Source organism: Echeneis naucrates, chromosome 10 (genome assembly GCF_900963305.1).
Source record: "Echeneis naucrates chromosome 10, fEcheNa1.1, whole genome shotgun sequence".
Classification (NCBI taxonomy): domain Eukaryota; kingdom Metazoa; phylum Chordata; class Actinopteri; order Carangiformes; family Echeneidae; genus Echeneis; species Echeneis naucrates.
This window is the reverse complement of record NC_042520.1, coordinates 7790335-7803260: the sequence shown is the minus strand read 5'-3', so window position 1 is coordinate 7803260 and position 12926 is coordinate 7790335. Positions and strand designations below refer to the sequence as shown.

At 39.7% G+C, this 12926-nt stretch overlaps 1 protein-coding gene across 2 annotated transcripts in view; it reads left to right on the top strand.

The window, feature by feature from the left end:
* diaph2 (diaphanous-related formin 2) overlaps positions 1 to 12926 on the top strand; it is a 338700-nt gene that overhangs the window by 284113 nt on the left and 41661 nt on the right. For both annotated transcript variants that reach the window (XM_029511765.1, XM_029511766.1), the window contains exon 26: positions 9789 to 9881. In XM_029511765.1, coding sequence (XP_029367625.1) covers positions 9789 to 9881 — 93 coding nt within the window. The remainder of the gene's footprint in view (positions 1 to 9788; positions 9882 to 12926) is intronic.

Below are 12926 nucleotides of genomic sequence, written 5' to 3'. Positions count from 1 at the left end.
CTTTGTGTGACACTGACAGCTGCCGGTAGGCCAGTGCATACCTGCGTCGCAGCAGTGCCAGCGAGGTGATCATAGACGAGCGCTGACAGGCGGCGGTGGGGTCGACAGGTTAGCTCTCTAAGTTTGCATAGTGTCTCCACAACACAGCAGATGTGGCAAACAATATTACCAGGTGCAAGAGCCTGTAGAGATGTGAAGGTCAGAAACCAAAGTAGATAAGAAACATTTCTGAAAGAGATTCTCACCGTTCCTCATTTTAGCTGGGGAAATTAAGGCATTGTCAGAGAGCTAAGGGAGAATTTTTTATACGGACAATAACAAAGAAGACAGACCTTTCCAGGGTGTAATGTTTACTAAGGATGTACCGATGTACCACTCAATTCACGACTAGGTTAATGATACAATTAGCTAACAATTTCTTTTTACAGAATCAAATCAAATCAAATCAGATTTATTTGTATAGCGCCAAATCATAACAAAGTTACATCAAGGCACTTTACATATAGAGCAGGTCTAGACCAAACTCTTTATAAATTTATTTAAAGAGACCCAACAGATCCCTCGATGAGCAAGCACTTGGCAACAGTGGCAAGGAGTGGAGTTGAGCTGTAATAATAATAGAATGAGCGCGCAAATAAATTTTGACTGAAAAAGATTCCTTTAATTCTCTCAGACAAAAACCACAGTATTTCTGAGATAGGGTGTAACTGCAAAACACTAGCTGTAAACGATGCAATTAATGCATATTTTAAATAGATAAAAACTACTAAAACATATTTGATTTTCTTTAACAAATTAAAGAGAAAATACTGTCACACCTCCGATTTGAAAGTACTCCGTGCATCCTCCATTTTCACGATCACTTCCCACTGCTGCCACGTCTCTCGTTCCACCTGAACCAATAACTGACAGTGGCGTTCAATGTCCAACACACATAGTCACCATGCGCCATAGTCAAACAAGTGAACTCAAAAGTAGTTCACACCCTCTGCTTTGTAAAAAGGGCATTGCACGGGGCACTGGTGGCATAGTGTTTGGAGTGCGCATCCAATAAACAGGATGCTACAAGGTCATTGTCGGCGACACAGGTTCAATTTTAGTCTGCAACACATGTTTGGTTCCAGCCTGTGTCATTTGCTGCTTGTCATTCCCCCATCTCTGTGTCCCCCATTTCCTGTCACTCTTCAAGGTCTCATATTGAAAAGGCCAAAGAAAAAAAAGGAATTGCTGTTCATTTTTCATTTCATCGATTTTGTTGTTTTTTACGATGCATTGTTTCGTCCTTAATGATTGTATATGGTACAATGGTTCTGAATGTGCTTCGTGTTTTCCCACGTACGTTTAATTTCTTTGTCATAGTGCTTATTGCTTCCATGTCCAGTAATATTTTTGTGATTTCAGGTCAGCTATGATAATGGAAGGACATATCAGTATATGGATGTAAAACTTGGAGTAATTTGCCCTTTTCTACATTGCATTTGTGTTGTGTCAGTGTAGACAGCAGGAAGTGTAAGGCATGCTCCTGAGAATGGATTGGTGAATTCCATCATTACCTTGAAAGACAGGAACAAGGGCACAAGGATTATCTCCTGTCATACACCCACTCTAATAAATAACAGCATATTAGATTGAGCTCTATCGCCAGTCGAAATCAGAATGTGCCTCAAGGCAACGATGGTACACAGAATATGGCTCACTGCATTAAGCTCAGGCCTATAATAGCAAACAGCATGAATAGTAATATATAGAAATGGAGAATTATGCATAAACAAATGACATGGAAAGACTAAATGTGTCTGATTGGATGCAAAATTACATTTTGTGAGTGAAAGTGAATCTTCATCCTCTCCCATTATGTTTCTCTTGCTCTTCTATGAATGAATGTCAGCAGGAGGAAAACAAGGCTGGTTTTAATATACTATGATAAGTACAATAGTTCATTAGCAACTGAAGGCATCACCAGAGAACAGCAACTCTCCAGTTTTCGCAAAAATATGAAGTTTAATGTTTATGTATGTGATTATTTTATTTTGTGTAAATTTTTTATATGTCAGAATGAAGACAGAGAGCGCTAATTATTTTGCTAAGCTTTTAATCAATCTAATGTTATATCTGTAACTTAATTTAATTAAGGCCACAATTAAGGAAGTGAGACATGCATGAGTTTTTTTTCCTTTTATTCCTGGTGTTTCTCTGCATCACATCCAGATATTCACTATGTTTATCCTACTTTGTACGTTTCTCTCTCCCATTGCCTTTGCAAATATTCCTCTCCTTGGTGAAATTAACTCAGGCACAGTTGAATCTCGTTAATTTGTGGGTGGTTCAAGTGTCTGATCATTTCCCCTCCCAGATCTGGACCTCACCAGTCACTTTACAGTCAATCAAACCTAATTACCCTCACTACAAAGACCATCAAATCCCATTGTCAAATCCATTTAGCTTCCCCAGACAGCGCCGCCTTTCACTGATGCAAACAGCCCATGTGGGGTTTGGTTCAGATTTTATCTTGATCTGGATTCCAAAACTTTACTATCCAAATGTGTCATTCGTTCTAAATTGGGATTCTAGGCCATGCTGGATGGATGAAATCCAACATGTTTAGAGCATTTCAATGTACACACACTTCAAAGCCACGCTGACTTCTCTTTCACATTAATAGCCTTGTTCGTTTATTAGGGTTGAACCGGATACTCGGGTATGGATATAGCAATTTTGACGAGTACAAGTACCTTTAGGGGGTTATGGGGTAAAAACTTGATTTGTAACAGAAGCAGCGCTTGTGTGATGAGACACTTCTCTCGTTCTTGCTTTTTCTTCACCAGGTCAGGTTTTTTTTTTTCGGTCGGCTTGCTCTTCTTACCTTGGTCAATACAAATTAAGGTGTAAATAAAAATACATTGAGGCTTACAATAAATATAGCAACCTTTGACCAACTCATACCAATTTCAGGCTTAAAAATACAACTTTTGTATAAACCACACCCACTTCTGGTTTAAGTCCCGCCCCCTCCGAGTACGACTACGGTTACAGAAAATATGGATGGGTAGTGGTGTACTTGCTCATCCCTATAGTTTATGCAACTGTGGCATGAACGCTCACTTGACCTCACTTGACTTGACCTTAAGATCGCATTTTAAAGATGCCTTGCCATGTGCATCAGTTATCATAAATCCAACTTGTGATTTTGGCTGTGGCTGTAATCATAGTAAGCTGTTTTTGCCACCTTAGAACAGCTTGGCAAAAGGTGTTTGAGATCTGATTGCCTAATTGTAATTAAAAACACAAGCACACACAAAAAAATGTTTTTTCTGTGGACTAAATTTGGTCCAATTTGTCTTAAGGTTGCAATTCCTTTATGCTGCTTCACAATAAAATCATTATTTTGTAAATGAAAAAATTATGTGAAGCACAAAATATGCAGATTTCATTTAAACAAAATTGCAGTTTAAATTGTAATACAAACATTTGCAGCAAATTGCAAAGCAGAATCTCAACTAGCAGAAAAAGCCTTTTTAAATGATGCTTTCCAACCAATAAGATCAGCCACTTTGATCACATTACAGCGGCAGCTCGGTTAACAGCAGACACCTTCACCAGTCATGCCCTGTTGTGAGGATACGGTGAAAATGCTCATGGTCGAAGGTCCAGCATTAGGTTTGACCGAAAGTATGGAAATGGGGCAGAAGTGGTTGGCTTCCATGAAGTGTGTCAACTTATCATCTGTCACTGCTTCATTCGAGTTCTCCCTTGTGTGTTGGTGGTGTTACCGAGCAAACCACCCAACAGCAGCAGATAGATGGTAGATGGACAGGGGCGAGAATTCAGTGATAGTGGAGGAAAAGTAGTATGGTAACTGCTATGTTGCATGCATCTCCCCCCCCCCCCTTTCTGTCTCTCAACCTCCTCCCCTACTGTTTCTCACATGGGCCCTGGCAGCATCCATCCAGATGGAGGGTTTATTTTTGTTTTTGTTTGTTTACTTATTCATGAATCCAGCTATTTGGGGCATCACAGGGGCTTTCGTTCCACCACAGAATGCAAATCGCCACAGCGACTAATCCACTTTCATCTCTCCCTTGTCGACATCCAACTTCACTCCACGTTTCTCCCAGTCTCTTGCTGTCAGGACATCTTTTTTTTTTTTTTTTCTTTTTAGGGAAAGTGATTGTGCTTGAAGTGACCAAGCCAAACCAAACTGCAGCACTTGTTTCTACTACATGCATGTCAAACACAATCCACCTCTGACCTTCCACTCACCTCTTCCATCTTCAGAACATTTTCCCCTCTCCCTTCAATTTCCTCTCCTCCCTCTCTCTGAGCACGGCGCCACACAGGGGCTCACAACAACAGTAAAGTAGTAGCTGCACTGCCATTTTCCAGGGAATGGAGGGTTGTGGGAGCATCCCTAATCGAGTTAGGGAGGACATGAGAGGGTTTGCTCATCAAGCTGGTACAGTAAAACAATCCAGATTAATCAACAGGAGAGTTTGTCTTTTTTATTAGCCATTTTACCCTTCCATTCCACTTTTTCTTCCTCCCATTTTAACTCAAGACACACACATACAGGCACACACACATACACACGTTCACCTATAAATTAAATAATGGGGCCTGTCTGGAAAGTTTCTCGGGTCATTGTGTTGAAGTTTTTTGTCAGGGTTGGGTGGTTGGATTGCACAGAGATGCAGAAAAAGCGAATAGACGAGAAAACAAAGGAAAGACCTCCAACAGGTGCATGACTGCTGTCCTTTGGGCACCCATTTTTTCTGTGGCATTAATGGTCTCTGCCTTCCTGAGTCTTAGGAACTGCTGTGACTGCAGGGAAGGAGGGCAAGGGGAAGGGGTGACTTTGCTCAAAGCCAGGCAATAGCAGAGTAGAAAACATAGCACCAAATGTGGGGGGTTGCTGAGTAATGCAGGTGGTTGTTGTGTGTTTTGTTACTTCAGCCAGAATTCAGGTGTGAAAGTAACACAAAACCAGGTGCATACAAGTGAGAGTAGAGCAAGAGAGATGAGATTAAAAGAAAGTGTGGCTGTTGCCTCTCTACTTGGCCATAAAGCAACACCTCCATCCCTCCGCTGAGGCCTTTGTTTCACAGCTAATGGTCCAGGTTAATTGCACAGGTGACTTTCTGTGGGGGAACAGATGGGCTTAAAGGTGTTCAAAAACAATCCGCAGCAAGCAAAAAAAAAAAAAAAAAACACAAACAAACTGAGAATGTGTTGCTCCTCTCCTCTACATTCTTTCTTTTCTTTCTCATTCTATCCACTGGAGTCATGGAGGGGGAAAGGGGTGAGGTTAAACTCTCACTGCGTTCCTTTCTCACGGTGGTTTCAATTCATCAAGCAAAAGGCCTGTAAGCTCTCATTAGATCTCATTACAGTGCAAATGAGACTCAGGGATTGGCTATTGGTAGGATAGTGAGTAGTAGTGGATAATAGACATCTCTCCCATCCCTGATGTTCCTCGTGTCCAACACTTTAATTTGGTTAGGGAGAAGACCGCTATGTGCGTATCAACTCAGATAATATGTAGATGTAAATGATTAAATAGACTATGATACATGTTCTTACTTTGTATGCTTTTGCTGTTATCTTTTCAGTTAACGTGCCAGTAATGCCACCAGTCTCACTCTTGGGAAATAGGATGTCATAATCTGTCATATTAGAAACAGACACATACTAGACTAAGACTTTCTAAAATTCTGAGAATTACTAGTCTCCCTGTATCCCCATGAATCATGGGAGCTGCATGTGAGCCATCAAAAATTGAGACCTCGATCGATCCAATCCACTTTTTTTCTCCCGAGCACAACATGCAGGAGATGACAGATAGCAAATTGAATTATGAACAGAATTTGTTGACTTTGCTGCATAATTATAGAGATGCCATGCCTTGGGTGTTTAAAGGAAAACACAGCATTTCATTCAAGTACACACAAAGTTCTCCGCTTTGATGATTTAGGGAAAATCTTTGTCACGTTTTTCAAGCGACAGCTGTTCTTTGCAACTTTGTACATATTTTCAATTTTGTAGACTGCTGATTACAATTGGCAGAAACATTCAAATAAGATATACTGCTTTGCAGAATGTAAGCTTATTTAGTTGGTTCCTAACTCTTCCTCGATTGAGGCTTACGGATTTGCATGGTGGCATCAATGATGCGTTGGTTTAATAAAAAAATTGGCAAGATCCTTTTGTCTCCTCTAACAGATCTTCCCATGAGCAGCCATGAGCATGGGTCATACTGATGACATTAGCTGGACCACTCTTTTTTATCTCCCTTCTTATAACTATCTGTCCAGTCCTTTTGCTGCTTTTGTTCGTCAAACTTATACTCATTTGTCATCTAAGAAATCTGCACTATCCAATTAGATTAGTTAAATGAAGCCAGTACACCACTTAAGTTACAAAAATAACGGTCTGTGTGCTCGTGCTTGCACACTGCAGTGTATGTTTTCAAAATAATTAAATGTCACAGTGCTCAGGCCTTCAGTTATCACGGAAGGTATTTCACGACCTTGTGTCTCGTTTTGCTCCACTAATCCCTCTCAGTATCCCTCTCCTCCACATGCACTACCGCATCAACAGAAACCTTCCTCACTTTTCTCCCCCAATGCTCTCTTTTTATTGTCTCTCTCACTACACTTTTTTTGTTGATATCTTCCTCCCACGGTAGTGACACTGCAACACTTAGTGTCCGTGTTATCCTTTTCCAATGCTCCCCTTTTCTGTTGACACAGAATTTTGTTTTCTGCTCCTGGGATTGCTGCATGGTACATGACAGCTGCTTTCCAATTTTACTGTAGGTACTTTTTTTTTTTTTCTTTGGGAAAATTAATCTGATGTGTGAAGTTTTTATGCCAGTCCTGCTGAGGGCACATTGCTCTTGTTATCCTTCCCAATTAGAAAATGTGATCGTGGTTCTTGTAAATATATTGTGGAGCGAGCCAATCCCCAGGGCTCAGTGTTACATTTGGCACAGCCTCTGGGTCCAGGTACCACCTGATGTTCAGGAAAACGGAGGGGGAGAATTGGGGATTGGGGTTAGGCAGGGATCAAAGGAAAAGATATGAAACAGGTACACTATTTCTCTCTGGGAGGTAGAGGTTGACAGAGCTTTATTTCTGCTCTTAAAGGTTTAGCTATTTAAGAAAGTACCTAAAAGTGCAAAAGCCGCAACCATATTCCACAGTTCCACTAGCTTTAATAAGATCGTTAAAGGACCCCGGGGCTGTCTGTTGAGGTGCCCACCAAGGTGTTTCATCACTGGAAGGGTTTGTCAATGTCTTGGGTCTTACCCTATCTTAACCCATTTAGAAAGCAATTTCCTGTGAGCAGAGGGGATCTTTCCTCTCGAGAAAGATCTTTGGGCATGAAAGGTTAGCTTTTCTGTAATTCCCCAGCATGTAATTTACCACTGCTTTTAATGAGAAGAGGATGAATATTTGCCCTAGGTTTAACAGCTCAAAATAAGACAAGAGTGAATTGCAGGAATGAGGCAGAAATATCTGCTTAAGTTGGTAATGTTGCAATAAGCATTGGAAAAAGTTTGCTCTTAGTGTAAGGATTAGTGGAACAAGTGTAGTCAATTTATACCTTAGCTTTATATTTTTTCTACTAAATGCTTGGCTTTTCCTTTGCAGATTTTTTGAAAATGTACACATAACTACATGTATATGTTAATTAGATCATTATCCGGAGGCTCATTCGTTAAAGTTTTCTGCTGTGGCTGAAACCTACTTGAGTTTAAGCTGCAGTCCAATAGGACATCGTTAACTGAGCACTGTAAGGTGACTGGGGACTATGTTTCCCATTTTAGTGATTTCAGTTCTTTGTGTCTGCCGTCATCCCACTGAACTTCAGTCTACTCGGGCTCCCAAGTCCCGGCCATTACAAATGATGAATTGTGCTACAGTTAAGATAGAAGTAGGACAAATTGATCAAACTGTCAGGTGCCCCCTGTGATGTTTAGGTCTCCATGAAGAAGGAGCTGTCAAAAAGTTTCTTATGCCAAGGTGGTTTTAGATAAATGTTTACTTGCCACTTAACACTTTCTGCCTTCTGTCAGAGTCACAAAGTGTCCTTGCTAGCCTACATAAGGAGAGAAGTACTAACTAAAGATCCTGGAAGTAGATACAGTTGTAGTAACTGCAAGTTGTTCACCATATTGTTCTTGAGGTCCACAGCAGATGAAACCCATGCCTCCCCTTTTAAACCAATGAGCTTGCTATCTGAGGTGTAGTGCTGCAATTTGAGATAAGCACTACTTGGCTCAGCTTTGGTTTTGTTCTGATAAAGCTCGTCTAATTAAGCTTGATTTAATCTGGATTGCTTTTAAGCACAGCACACAGCCGGAACAGATACTTTGATTTCAAAGTAGCCCTTGGGAAGGACTTGAGGAAGAAAGAGGAGGAATGAGAGAGAGAGAGAGCAAAATTAGTGTGAGCACAAGTGAAGAGTTGCTTTATTTTTTATTTTTTATTTTTTATTTTTTCAAATTTACATAAGACATGTTTCTATTCTTAGTTGTGTTCTTTTATGAAAGATTGCAGGTTAGTTTGTTGGAGGAGAAGAGAAACTCATGCACCGCCCTGACTTTCCCCGGTAATGGCTAAACATGCATCGTTTCCTTAAATTAATCATTGTATTCGGTGTCAATGTGTTTTGTTAATAAATTCAATTTGCCTGACTGTCATATCTCATATACAGTCCATGAAGTGAGAATAGATTGATCACCTCAGTGTCTGGAAAAGTGCTGTATGCTGATAGTGGCAGTTGCCTCCACTTATTTTCAAATGCTTCCCTTCAGCTATAGCTGTAAGCAGAGTGCAGGAACAAGATGCCTGGACCCTGATTGTAAACACTGGGGAAGAGCTAGTTCACTCATGTATGTAAAAGAATTGATGGCCGAGTCTTTTGTTCCACAATAAGTCACCCTAATGATCCTAGTTTTAAATAATGTCTGTTCTAGACCAGAATGATGAAATGGGTGCCCCTCTGACTCATTAGTATTAGGGCACAAAGATAGATGACCCAGATATAGAAGCTAAGCTTATTTTTGAACCCTGTTTCCATTGAGCATGGTGCCGCATGTGCACAGTTTGAGTACAGTTTGCCGCTCATTAGGCCTCATAGTCCTTAAAGTGTCTCCCACCTGTCTGCTCAGCCATGCTGAGTGCCTACAGTTCTCCCGTTTCATGGATCCACCTGACAGCCTGAACGGTTGGCAAGCAGAATGTTTTTTGAAGGCCAGTCCTCGTGTCATTGACTGAACAATGACGGAGCGCCCTGGTATCGAACGGCTCCACACTAAATCTTTGTAAAGAGCACTTAGCTCCCCAGCGTTAGCCACAGAAAGGATATCTGTCAATGACCATCAGTGGATGCTTTCATCCGAAGGCTCCTCTGCCTGTATTAGTTACTCAGCTGAAAGTGTATTTTCCTCCTCCTCAGCTGTTTATTGAAAAAAAAAAAAGGACAGGCCTGAGTGGCAAGCATCCGTTTTAACACTCATAATTCGCTTCAAAATGTTTGTTTATATTTCATTCATAGTAACGACATTTTCTTGCTAAGATTTAAGGGGATTTTTCATGTACTCGTAGTTTGAAGGGCATCCATTGCTTCCTTATCAGGGTACCTAAAATTACAACTTGAGACAGCCACTCACGGTGTTTGTAGATACACATACAGACTCATACGCATATGTTATGTCCTTCTCGCTGTAGTGTTAATATATGTATTGTCTTATAACAGCTATGCATTTATAATCTGCTCTCTTACAGAGGGAGATGAAACTGGTGTGATGGATAGCTTAATGGAAGCTCTACAGTCTGGAGCAGCATTCCGCGATCGGCGAAAACGAACACCACGCAACGGTAAGGCAGCAGAAAAATACTGCGTTAATAATAATCTTTGTTGTTTGAGTTGGTCACTAATGTATTGAAAAAAAATCTTTCTGCTTTTTGTAGCTGCTTAAAGTTTACATACAATATAAATGGCTCGTGTTTCATACAAAAAAGATCATTCTCCAGTCTGTACATAATTAGTTTGTGTTCTTGTGCTTATATAATTTTGAATGGTTCCAAAGATTGGTGACTAATACAGATTACATGCATCAACACAATTAGGAACATATGCAGATAGAAAGGAGGGACCGCAGAAACAAGCACATGTGGCTGAGGGCAGGTTATTTGTAATTTATTATCCTTCTGCCATTCATAAAGCAATTATTGTGATGTAGCCATGCTTGCTGCAATTGGACCGCGACTGATTTAGTGTAATCCTGAATTAACACATTCCATTCTGCCATGATGAATAGTCCTTGCCCACCTAGTAGGGGTGCCAGGATCAATCGATATGCAAGTCAGAGTGCCGCTGAAGAGACCACAGGTGTTGCCATCTCCACACTTGCAACCATGTTGAAAAAAGAAAGATGGGAGAAAAAAATCAGACCAATCACATTTTAAAGGCTATCCAGTTATTTTAGGATCATTGCTGACCAGTATTTACTTTTAATTTTGTACAGTTATAGTGACACTTGTATTTCTGCCACGAGACAATTAACACCTTGCTGATTTAATGCTGATTGATGTGCTGTAGTGACATTGCTTTTACCCAACCGATATATTCACTATTCTTAGCTGTTTCTGGGAGCACATATTAGTCTTTGGCATACAAAGCGAAACACAAGATTACAACTAGTATAAAAATGAATCCTGTCCTATTTGCCTGTTGAAATTGCTTGGCCATAGAATTGCATCTGCATGTTCACAAGGCAAAGACATGCTGGCCTGGCTTATTTCAATTCTCTGGGTCACTTCCTCTTGGTTTTGAGGACTCTACCAGATGTTTTGTTGTTTTGTTTTCACAATACATTCTTTAGATACTCCATTCTTCTTTTGCAGTGCTTACCTATTAAAAGAATTTAAACATCGTTCCATCGGTCTCCCATCAGGGTCATCAGTCACCTTTAGTGACAAAAATTGTGTGTGTATGTGTGTGTGTGTGTGTGTGTGTGTGTGTAAAACCATAGGAGAAGTCCATTTCAAATAAATGTAAATTCTAGTAATAATGCATGATAAAAATAATTGAAACATGTAGTGCATGAAAATAATTCACTTATGATTGAATCTTGTTGAAATTTTTTCCTTTCAAAAGGTCAAACCAGCACACATTTCCATCTCACTAAATTCTACACCTACATTGCTAACTCATCTTCACCTTTTTCACTCCACCTTCTTCTCCTCGGGTTTAATGTTTGTCCGGGTGATTCTGCAAAGCTAAAGGTGTTCATCCAAACTCTGGGAAACGTTCTCCCTGCTAAGTATCTGAAATTTGCCACTTCTGATGTCCTTTTTCTCTTTTCCTTTTTCTCTATCCTTCCCTTTTTTTTTTCCTATTTATTTTATTTTTATCACCAACATTGTTGCAGGTGATCAAAGCCCCTCCAGTCCAGCCTCCCAGTGGCCGGGTGCTAACTATGGTAACAGAACCCTAGGTGTGTGTATTTAACTATTGTTCTAACCCAGCACCCCCCTGTCTCTGACTGCACTTCTCCTGGCTGCATAACTCAACCTGAGCTGTTCTACAACATGCAGAATCCTTTGCTGATCAAATCATGAGATAATCAAAGGTATATGTAAGATTTGCTGTATGCAAAAGAAGAAACCATAAAGGCTTTAGATGGATGAAGGACGTATAACATCTTTCCCACAAACATACGTTGTTTCACTCTTAATTTTGAAATGGCAACAGAACTGACATTACTCATGTATATTAGAAAAGGCTAACTAAGAATCACAATAAGCTCAATATTCTCCTCACTTACAGTACAGTATATGATGTGAGGTAAAACTTCTCTTTGCTATTCAAAAAGCAAAAAGAACATTCATCATGTCATTTTTAGTCAGGTTTTAAAGTCATTTCATTAACAATAATGCATTTATATTTATTTAAATTTGTTTATATGATTAGATGAAGAAGTACAGCTGTAGGAGGAAACTTTCTCGGCAAACCAGAATAAATATTAATGCGTGTGCTGCTGAGTGCCATGATGTAAATCTTACATAGAATACTTTTTGAACTCAGTGCTGCTAAGTACACTTAATTTGAAGTTGCCATCTGTGTTGACCCTATGATCGCTAATATTTATTTTTGTTCTACTAATATGATATTAATATTGTTTAAGCTACTTGAAAGAAGTTGTTTAGTTTATTTTTATTTATTTTTTTTACTCAGCACAATTCTGTCTTGTAGAGCAGCTTCAGTTAATCATCCAATTGTCCTGCTTTTCCTAATAGCCTCTGTTGTCACAGCATGATATCACTTACCATATTGCAGCAAGTTTAGGAAGTGTTCTGCAGCGAAGGTCTGTAGCCTTTCTTCTTTGGCCTCTCACAGTGTCTTTGGATGTCTTCCTTTGAGCCCATATGTTTGCTCTCAAACTGATTTGCGATAGCTCTCACCATATTCATTTTATCTGAATGTTTCTTGGCTTATGGACAAATGTGTTTTTTTTTTTTTTTTTTATGAACTGACCATAATTCTCGACAGATGTGTTCTGCGTATTACCACTGCATCTTTTTATTTACAATAAGTTAAATGTTTTTAATCTGATCGATCTTTCAAAGAATATACATTTCAAGTAAGGCTCATTCTGTGTTAGGGTTAGGGTTACAAATTGTCAGTTATCAGGTCCTCTGGTCATGTGGATGACTCATATACTAACTTTGTTTATGGATATTTTTGGGATTTAATCAAATGACCTATATTTCTGTGACTATATGAGAATACCGTGGTCCTCAGGATAGCTCTTTTTCCTTCTTGCTATTGTACATCAGACTCTGCTCACCACACTTTTTGTAGTGCACACCACTGCTATGCTTCCAGAATATATAATGCACTGATGTTTCTCTGTGTAT